This window comes from Pan paniscus, chromosome 7 (assembly GCF_029289425.2).
Source record: "Pan paniscus chromosome 7, NHGRI_mPanPan1-v2.0_pri, whole genome shotgun sequence".
Taxonomy (NCBI): domain Eukaryota; kingdom Metazoa; phylum Chordata; class Mammalia; order Primates; family Hominidae; genus Pan; species Pan paniscus.
The window spans coordinates 57,882,350-57,898,851 of record NC_073256.2 but is presented as its reverse complement, the minus strand read 5'-3'; the positions used below and the strand labels follow the sequence as shown (position 1 = coordinate 57,898,851).

At 38.3% G+C, this 16,502-nt stretch overlaps 1 protein-coding gene across 1 annotated transcript in view; it reads right to left on the bottom strand.

The window, feature by feature from the left end:
• Nucleotides 1-15,775, bottom strand: part of LOC100982897 (disintegrin and metalloproteinase domain-containing protein 5) — a 121,426-nt gene extending 105,651 nt beyond the window's left edge. Inside the window, exons 1-5 of the mRNA XM_003823322.6 lie at nt 15,664-15,775; nt 14,847-14,926; nt 4,260-4,315; nt 1,120-1,198; nt 714-790 (exon numbers count right to left, since the gene is read on the bottom strand). Of these exons, the coding sequence (XP_003823370.5) occupies nt 714-790; nt 1,120-1,198; nt 4,260-4,315; nt 14,847-14,926; nt 15,664-15,718 (347 nt within the window). The 5' untranslated portion in view covers nt 15,719-15,775. The remainder of the gene's footprint in view (nt 1-713; nt 791-1,119; nt 1,199-4,259; nt 4,316-14,846; nt 14,927-15,663) is intronic.
• Between the last annotated feature and the right edge of the window lie 727 nt (nt 15,776-16,502).

The following is a 16,502-nucleotide window of genomic DNA, read 5'->3' as shown; positions in this document are numbered from 1 at the left end:
TAGTTTTTTTTTTTTTTTTTTTTACTTTTATCTCTTTATCTTTTGGGGTCTTTCTTACACCAGAACTAGACCACTATATCACAGGATACATATTACCTTACATTACAAATCTGTGATTATCTTCAAGAAAGCATGGTAGTGGCATGGATCTGTGCACTTAAACAGGTTAAAACCCCTTTCTATTATGTATATTTTCTAACCAGCCTGTAGAATCTCTAGGCAGTCTCTTCTTTAGTCTTTGATTCCTTCTGTTTGATACACTTAACTCTCCTCTGACACTTGATACCCTAAATCATTTGTTTGTGTGGGCTGGATTGAAGGTATCATATGCCTAATAATGACTGACTGCAGAGCCAGCGTCCATTAGTCCCATGCATTCCACAATTGTCAATTTTTCTAGGACATTAGGAAATTGGACAAGAACAGAATTTGAGAAAACTAAAAAAGTATGAGGAGACCAATCAATCTCCCTACACTCAAGCTTTCTTAAAGCCTAAAGCAGCAGATCCTGTCAGTATCAACAGGTAGCCTCTCATCAGGAACAGATACTGCTGGAATATCAATACTATTTTATTAGTAATTTTGGTTCAGTCCTTAAGGAACTGAAATATAACAAAGGTGATTGTAGAATTAGAACAGATACATGGAGAATTAATTCATAGGCTAGCAGGATATAATACTGGCAAATTGAGTATCTTTAAGTAGTCTACAACCTGAGTCCTGAACATATGCTGAGAGTCACAAGAGAATTTGGAATACCCACAACATATCCATTATAATTGCAATCCATCTAGAAAAAAAAAGAAAAATTAATGGATAACTTATTTTTAAAATAAACACCCCATATATTTTATTTATATTTGTTTATATGTATTACTTTATATTTTTTATTTATTTTTTACTTTAGCTACATTTACTATTTATTACTTTAGCTACATTTCTACTTTAATATGATTGGCAATTACCTAATAAATTTGTGCCATGTAGAAATAAGCACCAGCCCAAGTTATTCAATTTCAGCGAATATGTAAAATAACATTCTAGTTATTATAGAATATTTGTCTTTTTAAAGAAATCTAGAATTACAAATACATAAGAAAAAAATAACCTAATTCTTACCTGAACTAGCAGAGGTTTGGAATGACGGATGTCATTTTCGTCATAAGAATTAATAACAGAAGCTGAAGATAAAATTGATCTAGGCAAAAATAATAAAAACATGCTCAAGTTGTGAAACAAAAAAGGTAGAAAAAATATTCTTATACAAATTTTCTTTTTACTGAAAAATTTAAAGTAGTGCTAATCGACTTGTTTTATTATTGTCCATGTATTTCTAGCACTTAAACTGAATTAGGTGCTTAGTGAGACATTTTAACTGGAATAACATACAATACAAAAATGCAGATAAATGAGCAACTCAGATTGCTAGAGACATGAAGAGGAAATAGCATAGGTCCCAATTTCCAGCATGGAACTTTCTAGTCTTTGTCTATTTCACTCATTGATTTTAGATTTTATACCAAAGTTTCAAAATTAAAGTGTAAGATTAGGACAGTGATACGGTTTGGCTCTGTGTCCCCACCCAAATGTCATCTTGTAGCTCCCATAATTCCTACATGTTGTGGGAGGGACCCAGTGGGAGATGACTGAATCATGGGGGCGAGTCTTTCCCATGCTGTTCTTGTGATAATCAATGGGTCTCATGAGATCTGATGGTTTTAAAAACGGGAGTTTCTCTGCACAAGCTCTCTCTTTGCCTGCTGCCATCCACGTAAGAGGTGACTTGCTCCTCCTTGTCTTCCACCACGATTGTGAGGCCTCCCCAGCCATGTGGAACTGTAAGTCCAATAAACCTCTTTCTTTTGTAAATTGCCCAGTCTTAGGTATGTCTTTATCAGCAGTGTGAAAACAGACTAATACAAACAGAAAATGTAGAAAGAGTTACTTGGTCTCACTACAAATTCATATTTGCTAAGCTATGCTAAGGGCCAATTTCTTCTCAATAACTCCGGTCAGAATTTTATTTCCCTCAGTAACTATTCAAAAACTTGAGACTACTCCTGTCACTCATCCCACAAAACCCCCATGTTCCCTCACTGTCAGATCACCTGTTCCCATCTGCACTCCTTATCTTTATTGCCAGAAGATTACTGCTTTCATTCAGAACAAACCCTTACACTGGTGCTACAGATACCATCCTGTGCCATATACAGAGGACACTACTTTTTCTATCCTATAATTTTGAACTCTTATGCTCTACTGGATTTTTATCATAATGCTATTTAAAATGATACTAATAAGTCATTATTATCCTAAAGAACTCTTTCTTGACCCCATGTTCTACTGTAGCTATTCTTTATGTACATGTTTTTCAATTCTTAAAATTTCATCAAAAGAATTGTCTACACACAATTCCTTCACTTTCTCAATTCTTATCATCCCTAAAACTTCCCTGGAAAAGATCCACAAATATTAGAATGCCAAATCCAAAAGGCATTTTAAAAAATCATTGTTACATTGGACCTCTAGCTTCTTTTTGAAAACTGTGGCCACTCAGTCCCCTCACTTAATTTATTTAACACTTCATTCTTCTGCTATTCTTCCTACCTCCTTGGTCCCTCCAGCTTTATCTTCCATGTTGGCTGCTGTTTTTGTTCAACCTATCCCAGGAAACATTGCCGTTTCCCAGGGTCCAGTCTTTAGCCACGATCTATTTATAAGCACCCTATGTAAGAGCACTCATTAAAAAAAAAACACAGCCAAGCTACTGCTTTCTGCTCAATCTATATACCTATAGCTAAAACTATTTTCCAATATTCCTATTGAATATTTTCAGAGATTCAAATTCCTAGCCACATATGGCCCAGGATGGCTTCGAATGCGGCCCAATGCAATATACTTCCAGCAACTTTCTTAAAACATTATGAGATTTTTAAATTTTTTTTTAGCTCATCAGCTATCATAAGTGTATTTTATATGTGGCCCAAAACAATTCTTCCAGTGTGGCTCAGGGAAACCAAAAGATTGGACACCCCTGATCTAGAGGAAAAAACACACTTGGATATCTCATATGTGCTAAAAAACCGAAATCACCCCTTCCTCACACAAATATATCCCCTGTTCATATTCCTCAGTTAATTATGCTATAGCCTATTCATTTTCTTGAGTGACAACTAAATTATCTGAAATTCCTCACTGTTTACTAATCATTCTACCAAATCCATATTGAGGTCCACCGATTTTTCTTTCAAGTGCTATCACTGGTGCCATCGTTCAAACCACCACTGTTACTCACCTAAACTGTATCGTGATATAATTGATCACCTTAACTCTAACTTTGTCCCCTCAAAAACAGCCTAAAAGACTCAATGTGGCTACATAAGTACATACTTAAAACCATTTTTGGCTCCCAATATCTGACCATGGCATTCTGAATCTTCTACAGCCTGGCTCCTACCTACCTTTCCCGAATCTTTTACCTCTATTTTTCAGAAAATTTGTGCTTCAGTAATTCACATTGACTGTGCACATCAGAAAAGCCACTCTGTCTCACACCTCTGTGCTCTACCATGATTTCTTCTCGAAACAGAATGTTGGCTGGGTGCAGTGGTTCACGCATGTAATCCCAGCACTTTGAGAGGCCAAGGAGGGAGAAATGCTTGAGGGCAGGAGTTCAAGGCCAGCCTGGGCAACATGATGAAACCCCATCTCTACTAAAAGTACACAAAATTAGCCAGGCATGGTGGTGCACACCTGTAGTCCCAGCTATTTGGGAGGCTGAGGCATGAGAATTGCTGGAACCCAGGAGGTAGAGGTTGCCGTGAACTGAGATCACTCCACTGCACTCTAGCCTGGGCAACAGAGCAAGACTCTCTCAGAAAAAAAAATGTCCCCCTGTCCTGCCCCTCTACTTTATATAGCTCTGTCTCTTCCCTTAAGATACAAGTAATCTCTTACCTCTTCCATAAAAGCCTTTCCTGACTTCCAAGTAATACTATTTACACATTTATCATATTACCATATTATAATAAAATTATTTGTTTTTCTATTAAGGTATCTGAATGTGTCTTTCTTTATTATAAATTCTTTAACAGTGCAATATGTTTTATTCTCTTTTGCATGCCTAGGACTTTACTCAATACCCAGTATAGAGTAGGCATCAATATATTTGAATCAAAATGATTCATTCTACTTATACATACTTTTAGAAATTAAGAAGCCAAAGTATTAAAATTTGAAAGGACAAACTAATTACTTACTGCTTTTTGAGATGGACAAAATATGGCTTTCCTTCTATGGTAATCATGTAAATAACCTATAACAAAATTATTAGAAAAATTCAATAATAACACATGCCAAATAGTGTATCTTCTCCAAATTAGACTTTAAAATATTGAAAAAATTAATAACAACCTGTAACCATTATATTGGCTTTCCTTCCCACACAGATACTTGGAGCTTCAGAATTCTGCATTGAGAACTAAGTGATAAAGCACTCACTTGCCTGCTATTCACTATTACTCACACCTCTGAGGGAGAAGCTTACCTGATGATTATTATCTTTCAGTTCAGACAGACCCCACCATCAAGGATGTCCACCTCAATTGTGAGGACCCATTCGTTGCTTACCTAGAGCTCTCCTGGAAGGTAAATTGTCCTGCTCATTGAAAGAGACCCTCCCAAAAGATATAAGCACAAGAAATGTAATAAACTTCTAGCAATATAACATCAAAAGCAATTGCATTTTACTTATCTGTGTGAGCAATCAAACTCCTCTGGAATAGAATGTAGGAGAGAATACAGGGAGACTAAAGACATGTCTAGAGAACACCATAGAAGATAATAGAAAATGCAATGGTCATTAAATTATGTATTTGGTTAATTTAATAAATAGCATTTAACAGTTTTCAATTCCTCAACTTTATACTGGAGCATAACAAGCTACTTTGATTCAGGTAAATGTTCTGTGAGGAATCGGTTGAATGGCATTCTGAAAAGAAGTATAAGTGGAATTTGGAAGGGACCTTTAAAATTGTGCCCTCTAAAATCCTTTGATATTAAACAAATAAGATTAAAATTAAAGGATAATATGAAAGCAACAATAAAATTTAAATCCACATCTTACAAAGCTAAAACAAAAAAAACTAAAATAAACCAAAAATGTACAAAACCAACCAATAGAAGGAAAAAACTCTCGAAAGACACATTATCCAGAGCCTCCACGTCTTTTCATATACAATATCCAACTGATATAAGCTGAATTGTAACCCCCCTAAAAATTCATTAGATGAAATACTAATCCCCAGCACCTCAAAATGTGACCATATTTGGAGATAGGGTCTTAATGGCTGATGTCATTCTTAACTGTGAGAACCATGAAAGTTTTCCTATTAAATCAGGAACAAAGCAAAGGACTTCCCTTCTCTCCGGTACTTTTTAATATCACACTGAAAGTCCTAGCTAATGCAATAAAGCAAAAAAGGAAATAAAATGGATACAGGTTTGCTAGAAATAAATGTGTGTCCTTATTCACAGATTACATGATTGTCTATGTAGAAAATCTGAAAGAATCACCAAAAAAAAAACCCTGGAACAAATAAACAATTGTGGCAAGGTTGCAGGATACGAAGTTAATATTAAAAACTCATTATCGAGGGGGAGGAGCCAAGATGGCCAAATAGGAACAGCTCCAGTCTACAGCTCCCAGCCTGAGCGACGCAGAAGACGGGTGATTTCTGCATTTCCATCTGAGGTACCGGGTTCATCTCACTAGGGAGTGCCAGACAGTGGGCGCAGGTCAGTGGGTGCGCGCACCGTGTGTGCGCCGAAGCAGGGCGAGGCATTGCCTCACTCGGGAAGCGCAAGGGGTCAGGGAGTTCCCTTTCCTAGTCAAAGAAAGGGGTGACGGACAGCACCTGGAAAATCGGGTCACTCCCACCCGAATACTGCGCTTTTCCGACGGGCTTAAAAAACGGCGCACCACGAGATTATATCCCGCACCTGGCTCGGAGGGTCCTACCCCACAGAGTCTCACTGATTGCTAGCACAGCAGTCTGAGATCAAACTGCAAGGCGGCAGCGAGGCTGGGGGAGGGGGGCCCGCCATTGCCCAGGCTTGCTTAGGTAAACAAAGCAGCCGGGAAGCTCCAACTGGGTGGAGCCCACCACAGCTCAAGGAGGCCTGCCTGCCTCTGTAGGCTCCACCTCTGGGGGCAGGGCACAAACAAACAAAAAGACAGCAGTAACCTCTGCAGACTTAAATGTCCCTGTCTGACAGCTTTGAAGAGAGCAGGGGTTCTCCCAGTACGCAGCTGGAGATCTGAGAACAGGCAGACTGCCTCCTCAAGTGGGTCCCTGACCCCTGACCCCTGAGCAGCCTAACTGGGAGGCACCCTCCAGCAGGGGCACACTGACACCTCACACTGCAGGGTACTGCAACAGACCTGCAGCTGAGGGTCCTGTATGTTAGAAGGAAAACTAACAAACTGAAAGGACATCCACACCAAAAACCCATCTGTACATCACCACCATCAAAGAACAAAAGTAGATAAAACCACAAAGATGGGGAAAAAACAGAACAGAAAAACTGGAAACTCTAAAAATCAGAGGGCCTCTCCTCCTCCAAAGGAACACAGCTCCTCACCAGCAACAGAACAAAGCTGGACAGAGAATGACTTTGACGAGCTGAGAGAAGAAGGCTTCAGACAATCAAATTACTCTGAGCTACGGGAGGACATTCAACCAAAGGCAAAGAAGTTGAAAACTTTGAAAAAAATTTAGAACAATGTATAACTAGAATAACCAATACAGAGAAGTGCTTAAAGGAGCTGATGGAGCTGAAAACCAAGGCTCGAGAACTACGTGAAGAATGCAGAAGCCTCAGGAGCCGATGCGATCAACTGGAAGAAAGGGTATCAGCAATGGAAGATGAAATGAATGAAATGAAGCAAGAAGGAAAGTTTAGAGAAAAAAGAATAAAAAGAAACGAACAAAGCCTCCAAGAAATATGGGACTATGTGAAAAGACCAAATCTACGTCTGATTGGTGTACCTGAAAGTGATGGGGAGAATGGAACCAAGTTGGAAAACACTCTGCAGGATATTATCCAGGAGAATTTCCCCAATCTAGCAAAGCAGGCCAACGTTCAGATTCAGGAAATACAGAGAACGCCACAAAGATACTCCTCGAGAAGAGCAACTCCAAGACACATAATTGTCAGATTCACCAAAGTTGAAATGAAGGAAAAAATGTTAAGGGCAGCCAGAGAGAAAGGTCGGGTTACCCTCAAAGGGAAGCCCATCAGACTAACAGCGGATCTCTCGGCAGAAACCCTACAAGCCAGAAGAGAGTGGGGACAAATATTCAACATTCTTAAAGAAAAGAATTTTCAACCCAGAATTTCATATCCAGCCAAACTAGGCTTCATAAGTGAAGGAGAAATAAAACACTTTACAGACAAGCAAATGCTGAGAGATTTTGTCACCACCAGGCCTGCCCTAAAGGAGCTCCTGAAGGAAGCACTAAACATGGAAAGGAACAACCGGTACCAGCCGCTGCAAAATCATGCCAGAATGTAAAGACCATCGAGACTAGGAAGAAACTGCATCAACTAACGAGCAAAATAACCAGCTAACATCATAATGACAGGATCAAATTCACACATAACACTATTAACTTTAAATGTAAATGGACTAAATGCTCCAATTAAAAGACACAGACTGGCAAATTGGATAAAGAGTCAAGACCCATCAGTGTGCTGTATTCAGGAAACCCATCTCACGTGCAGAGACACACATAGGCTCAAAATAAAGGGATGGAGGAAGATCTACCAAGCAAATGGAAAACAAAAAAAGGCAGGGGTTGCAATCCTAGTCTCTGATAAAACAGACTTTAAACCAACAAAGATCAAAAGAGACAAAGAAGGCCATTACATAATGGTAAAGGGATCAATTCAACAAAAAGAGCTAACTATCCTAAATATATATGCACCCAATACAGGAGCACCCAGATTCATAAAGCAAGTCCTGAGTGACCTACAAAGAGACTTAGACTCCCACACATTAATATTGGGAGACTTTAACACCCCACTGTCAACATTAGACAGATCAACGAGACAGAAAGTCAACAAGGATACCCAGGAATTGAACTCAGCTCTGCACCAAGTGGACCTAATAGACATCTACAGAACTCTCCACCCCAAATCAACAGAATATACATTTTTTTCAGCACCACACCACACCTATTCCAAAATTGACCACACACTTGGAAGTAAAGCTCTCCTCAGCAAATGTAAAAGAACAGACATTATAACAAACTATCTCTCAGACCACAGTGCAATCAAACTAGAACTCAGGATTAAGAATCTCACTCAAAACCGCTCAACTACATGGAAACTGAACAACCTGCTCCTGAATGACTACTGGGTACATAATGAAATGAAGGCAGAAATAAAGATGTTCTTTGAAACCAATGAGAACAAAGACACAACATACCAGAATCTCTGGGACGCATTCAAAGCAGTGTGTAGAGGGAAATTTATAGCACTAAATGCCCACAAGAAAAAGCAGGAAACATACAAAATTGACACCCTAACATCACAATTAAAAGAACTAGAAAAGCAAGAGCAAACACATTCAAAAGCGAGCAGAAGGCAAGAAATAACTAAAATCAGAGCAGAACTAAAGGAAATAGAGACACAAAAAACCCTTCAAAAAATTAATGAATCCAGGAGCTGGTTTTTTGAAAGGATCAACAAAATTGATAGACCGCTAGCAAGACTAATAAAGAAAAAAAGAGAGAAGAATCAAATAGACGCAATAAAAAATGATAAAGGGGATATCACCACCAATCCCACAGAAATACAAACTACCATCAGAGAATACTACAAACACCTCTACGCAAATAAACTAGAAAATCTAGAAGAAATGGATAAATTCCTTGACACATACACTCTCCCAAGACTAAACCAGGAAGAAGTTGAATCTCTGAATAGACCAATAACAGGAGCTGAAATTGTGGCAATAATCAATAGCTTACCAACCAAAAAGAGTCCAGGACCAGATGGATTCACAGCCGAATTCTACCAGAGGTACAAGGAGGGGCTGGTACCATTCCTTCTGAAACTATTCCAATCAATAGAAAAAGAGGGAATCCTCCATAACTCAATTTAGGAGCCCAGCATCATTCTGATGCCAAAGCCGAGTAGAGACACAACCAAAAAACAGAATTTTAGACCAATATCCTTGATGATCATTGATGCAAAAATCCTCAATAAAATACTGGCAAACTGAATCCAGCAGCACATCAAAAAGCTTATCCACCATGATCAAGTGGGCTTCATCCCTCGGATGCAAGGCTGGTTCAATATACACAAATCAATAAATGTAATCCAGCATATAAACAGAACCAAAGACAAAAACCACATGATTATCTCAATAGATGCAGAAAAGGCCTTTGACAAAATTCAACAACGCTTCATGCTAAAAACTCTCAATAAATTAGGTATTGATGGGACATATTTCAAAATAATAAGAGCTATCTATGACAAACGCACAGCCAATATCATACTGAATGGGCAAAAACTGGAAGCATTCCCTTTGAAAACTGCCATAAGACAGGGATGCCCTCTCTCACCACTCCTATTCAACATAGTGTTGGAAGTTCTGACCAGGGCAATTAGGCAGGAGAAGGAAATAAAGGGTATTCAATTAGGAAAAGAGGAAGTCAAATTGTCCCTGTTTGCAGATGACATGATTCTATATCTAGAAAACCCCATTGTCTCAGCCCAAAATCTCCTTAAGCCGATAAGCAACTTCAGCAAAGTCTCAGGATACAAAATCAATGTGCAAAAATCACAAGCATTCCTATACAACAACAACAGACAAACAGAGAGCCAAATCACGAGTGAACTCCCATTCACAATTGCTTCAAAGAGAATAAAATACCTAGGAATCCAACTTACAAGGGATGTGAAGGACCTCTTCAAGGAGAACTACAAACTGCTGCTCAAGGAAATAAAAGAGGATACAAACAAATGGAAGAACATTCCATGCTCATGGGTAGGAAGAATCAATATCGTGAAAATGGCCATACTGCCCAAGGTAATTTACAGATTCAATGCCATCCCCATCAAGCTACCAATGCCTTTCTTCACAGAATTGGAAAAAACTACTTTCAAGTTCATATGGAACCAAAAAAGAGCCCGCATCACCAAGTCAATCCTAAGCCAAAAGAACAAAGCTGGAGGCATCACACTACCTGACTTCAAACAATACTACAAGGCTACAGTAACCAAAACAGCATGGTACTGGTACCAAAACAGAGATATAGATCAATGGAACAGAACAGAGCCCTCAGAAATAACGCTGCATATCTACAACTATCTGATCTTTGACAAACCTGAGAAAAACAAGCAATGGGGAAAGGATTCCCTATTTCATAAATGCTGCTGGGAAAACTGGCTAGCCATATGTAGAAAGCTGAAACTGGATCCCTTCCTTACACCTTATACAAAAATCAATTCAAGATGGATTAAAGACTTAAACGTTAGACCTAAAACCATAAAAACCCTAGAAGAAAACCTAGGCATTACCATTCAGGACATAGGCATGGGCAAGGACTTCATGTCTAAAACACCAAAAGCAATGGCAACAAAAGACAAAATTGACAAATGGGATCTAATTAAATTAAAGAGCTTCTGCACAGCAAAAGAAACTACCATCAGAGTGAACAGGCAACCTACAAAATGGGAGAAAATTTTCGCAACCTACTCATCTGACAAAGGGCTAATATCCAGAATCTACAATGAACTCAAACAAATTTACAAGAAAAAAACAAACAACCCCATCAAAAAGTGGGCGAAGGACATGAACAGACACTTCTCAAAAGAAGACATTTATGCAGCCAAAAAACACATGAAAAAATGCTCACCATCACTGGCCATCAGAGAAATGCAAATCAAAACCACAATGAGATACCATCTCACACCAGTTAGAATGGCAATCATTAAAAAGTCAGGAAACAACAGGTGCTGGAGAGGATGTGGAGAAATAGGAACACTTTTACACTGTTGGTGGGACTGTAAACTAGTTCCACCATTGTGGAAGTCAGTGTGGCGATTCCTCAGGGATGTAGAACTAGAAATACCATTTGACCCAGCCATCCCATTACTGGGTATATACCCAAAGAACTATAAATCATGCTGCTATAAAGACACATGCACACGTATGTTTATTGCGGCATTATTCACAATAGCAAAGACTTGGAACCAACCCAAATGTCCAACAACGATAGACTGGATTAAGAAAATGTGGCACATATACACCATGGAATACTATGCAGCCATAAAAAATGATGAGTTCATGTCCTTTGTAGGGACATGGATGAAATTGGAAATCATCATTCTCAGTAAACTATCGCAAGAACAAAAAACCAAACACCGCATATTCTCACTCATAGGTGGGAATTGAACAATGAGATCACATGGACACAGGAAGGGGAACGTCACACTCTGGGGACTGTTGTGTGGTGGGGGGAAGGGGGAGGGGTAGCATTGGGAGATATACCTAATGCTAGATGACGAGTTAGTGGGTGCAGCACACCAGCATGGCACATGTATATGTATGTAACTAACCTGCACAATGTGCACATGTACCCTAAAACTTAAAGTATAATTTAAAAAAAAGAAAAAAATAAAAAATAAAAAAAATAAAATTTGCATAGGAAAACTTAAAAAAAAAATGTTTAATTATAGAACCTGATTTATGTCCCATGCATTATGCATTTGCTATTATCAATAGCACTACAATGATAATTTTTCACTTTAAATACGGTAATTTTTAATATAATCTGTAAATAATTGCTATTCAAACTAAAAGTACTTTCAGGTTAGCCCTGAAATTCAAGTCAAAGAAAGTACATTTTCCAATTTCCCACTGTAAACATAGTCAATTGAAGTAATCACAGCTTGTTAAGAAGATTAAGGCTGCTTAATATCATTTGGGATTCTTAAAATACCAATTTCACAATCTTCTGTTACTTTACATAAATTGTTGCAGATTTATAAGGATTTTAGACAGGCTAATTAATGCCTTTAGAAGTCTTTCCTCAAATTTTATTTATTTTTAAAGGACCTGTTTCATTTCTTACAATGAGAAGGTACTGGTCTTGAAAATAAAATACATAACCTATCAATAAATTCCTCATAGAGAGTAAAAAAATAAAAAATAAAAATAAAAAATAAAAATAAAAACTCATTATCTTTCCTTTGTACCAACAAATGAACAGGTAATAAGTTAAGTGAAACACACAATGTCATTTACATTTCACCCTGAAAAATGAAATGCTTAGGTATAAATATAGCAAAATACATATTTATGAGAAAAACTACAAAAGTAATGCAAAAACTCCAAAAGAACTAAATAAATGGAGGGATATTCCATGTTTACAGATATAAAGACTCAATATTGTCAAGATGTCAGTTCTTTCCAACGTCATCTATAGATCAATGTAATCCCAATGAAAATATCAGCAAGCTATTTTATAGATACCAACAAACTGATTCTCAACTTTATATGTAGAGCCAGAAGACCCAAAATAGCCAATATAATATTGAAGGTGAAGAACAAAGTTGGAGAATTGACACCACCCAACTTCAAGACTTAGTATAAGGCCAGGCGCAGTGGCTCACACCTGTAATTCCAACACTTAGGGAGGCCAAGGCAGGTGGACCACCTGAGGTCAGGAGTTCAAGACTAGCCAGGCCAACATGGCAAAACCCTGTCTCTACTAAAAACACAAAAATTATCTGTGCACGATGGCGGGCACCTGTAATCTCAGCTACTCAGGAGGCTGAGCCAGGAGAATCACTTGAACCTGGGAGGCAGAGGTTGCAGTGAGCCAAGATCGTGCCACTGCACTCCAGCCTGGGCAACAGAGTGAGACCCTGTCTCAAAAAAAATAAAAGATTTAGTATAAATTTACAGTCCTCAAAACACGGTGGTGTTTGCAAAATCATAGACAAACAGTTCAAAGAAATAGAGATCCCAGAAATAGATCTACATAAATATGGTCAATGGATCTTTGACAAAGAAGCAGAGGCAAAACAATATTTTTAAAAGACAGTCTTTTCAAAAAATTGTACTAGAACAACAGTATTGCCACATGCAAAATATAAAAATAAAAAAGAATCTAGACACAGACTTTAAATCCCTCACAAAAATTAACTCAAAATGGACCACACGCCTAAATGTAAAATGCAAAAACTGTAAAACTACTGGAACTGTTCACTAGAAAAATAAAATAAAATACATTGGGTGTGACCACTGTAGAAATTATGTTGCGATCTAAATGAAACAGACTATAATTGCAAGCAAATTCTACAAAACAGGGAACTGTTAGGGGAAGTCAAATCATCAGGAAGCTGTAATTTAAGAAGGAAGTATGTAATTTAGATGCTTATAATTTATTTCAGGTGAACAACAAATAATTTAGTATAAGTAAGCCTCATGTAGCATTTCTCTTTTATCTTTATGTACACATGCATTTAACTGGGTATTCTGTATTTTTATTTACAAAATCTTATAACTGTGCGTCCTTAGGCACTTTTACTTTTGCAGGTCCTACCCCATATGATACCAAACATATTCAAATAAAATCACATCCCACAATAATTATAATTTTCTGTTGCTAAAATATATTACAGTGTAAATTTTTAAATCATTATAGTTAAAAGAAACACACTGAATTTCCATATTATAAATGCCTTTATAAAAATTCTGGAAATTAGACAAGTGAGGAATTCAAAGATTATCAGTGATAAACAATGGAAAGGGAGAGTTGGCATTACTGATCTCAGGAAAAAGGAAATTAAACAAAGATATAATGTCACCTCTTCTTTCCAAATCAGAAAGGGAAGCTGTCATAGGGCTCATACACCACAGCATGGCTAGTAATTCACTTGGGAGGCAGCGCGGAGGGGTGTTCAAAGCTGCATGATAAGCATGTTGGTAAATAAAACTCAGCTACTAGAGGAAGAAAAGGTAAAGAAAGGGTATATGGGGAAGGGGAAAAGATATAAATAGTATATCCTTATGTGAAACAGAGAGGAAAGATTTCTGAAACCACTAAACGGAAAAAAAATAAATTTGGAGGCCCATAATTACTAAATAACAATAGATTATCTTATACTGGAAGAAGCCATGTGAGAAGTATTCTCCTGCTGAATTATTAGAGAAGGAACATTCACTACCATCCAATCTCGGACTGTGAAATTGATGTGATCATTAACAGATAAGCCTGCCCAGAGGTCATCACTATTCAGATCCTCACTGACTTAGTAAAAGCTAAGACAAATCACTAGGGGATCACTAGGGCTAGAACTAGGATACCAGAAAACTCAGTTATCAAGATAAATCATATCTTAATGCAACCTTTTTAAAAATCAATGCAAAAAAACACCACCATATTTTTTTGAAAAACATATCAAAATTTTCAAGACAGGCAGGATCTGATCCTGTAGTTACATGATTCATTTCACTTGCCTCACCCTAATCCTGGTCCTGGGGGGATCCAAGTTTTCTGCTACCTCCTTAAATTTCAAACTTGGGGGATCCTATACCTAGCATTTTGGCTCCAAGGGATCTTATCCCTAAAATCCTACATCATCAACAGAAACACACACACAGTCTCACACATTCATAAACATCAAAATGCTCCCTCTTGTGAACCTGTTCTCAGCTGTCAGCTCTGCCTCCAAGAAGTGCAATCCTGCCCACATTCAGCACCTTTGGTCTTGACGTTAAACGCAACTTGAACAATATTTCATAGTAAAAATATTATTAAAATTACATTATGTTCTGGATCTGTTTTTGCATCCGATGATGAAATCTTCTCTGGAATTGTGGTCTGCAGGAAGATTTTATGAGGATCTAAAAATAAATATAAACTATGTTATTTTGATACCTGTGGTCTTATGTTATTCATTTCTAACTCTGATTCTGCATTTGTTTCTCTACATTAGCAGCTATTTTTAAAATAATCTACACATCTCGCCCTTTCCACTGTCTTTCTAGTCATTCTTACCTACAAATTTCTGACCCCTGGTCAAGATCTCAAATTTTTATTCCCATTCTCCCCTGCAAATCCCTCTCTCAACACACACACAGACACACACACACACGCACAGTTGGCACTGGCACAGCTAAGTTAACACTAAGTACCAGATTCAGTGTTATAAACAGATGTGGAAATGAGAAAACACAGATGCATCAAGAAAGGTTTTGCAGGGACAAATATAGAATATTGAATACAAGGATGATCTGCACTTTTCAGTGGGGCAGGTGGAGGATAACAGTTGCCAAATCAGTAAATCCTTGGTAGATAGCTTTTTTTACAGTGATGCAATTATTCGTAGAGTAGCAGAATTTTGTATGTGGAAAAAACCACATATTTCATTTTTGTTCATTTTCTGCATCAGGAAGGCATCCCAGAGAAGTTAAACGATTTTCTGTCGGAGGCTGCCTCTCTGCCTTTTTGGCCACAGACCTTGAAGCAAGGGGCCAGGAGAAAGCGGGAGAGCGTGGAGCCAGGGTAAAGTCTGGGCTGGACCTGGGCCGTGGAAAGAGTGAACAAGGTCTCCCTCGGAAGCCTGGATTCCTGGACTTACTGAGGTCTGCATGCATCCCACCAAGTCCAGTGAGAAGCACCAGAAGAAGGAACATGGCTCGCTGTCTTAGAGCCCTGGCGATGAACAGCAGTTGAGACGTTGAGAGCTGGAGAGGCGCAGCTCGCGCAGGGCTGAGCGCGCGTGAGGGGGCCCAGAAAGGCTGCGGAGAGGAAAAGCGCACAGACGAAGCGGGAGGTGATTGGAAGTAGGTAACGCGCTGCTGGCAGGCAGCTGAGCACTCAAGAGAAGCGTCTCAGCATTGATACGCCAGTCAGTTTATTGTTAAAAAAGAAAGGATTCCTAATTGTCAATTCTCAGGTTAGGGTGGTGCCTGGTGACGCTTTTGCTTATATCTTTTACTTAGACCATCGCTTTTTAAATTAACTTCCAGTTACAGTGAGAAAAGAAACAAATATAAACATATTCTGGTTACTGACAGCAATCAAGTTTCTTCCCATTACATTTATATACCATGCAAACAGTTTAGCTAGAACCAGGCAAAATGCATGTTTGCAGAAAATGTTGCAAATGCTGTGATTTTAACATTCCATGGCTGGGGACACCATTATAGGACAGCTATTGAATGCCGAACAGCCCATACAGTCCCTGCTCAGACAGACTTCCAACAAATCTTCTCTAATGTCCCAAACTATTACTGCTACATTCTGTGTAATCCTGCAATCCCTAGCTTTTACTTCTTTATTCAGACCTTTTAAAATTCTGCCTCTAGCAGAAGCAGAAACAGTTTAGTTTATTGGGGTCCATAGGTACTCTTTCCTTTGCAAGTCCTAGCACACATCATATTAAATACACTAAAATACACATCCCCACATCAACTG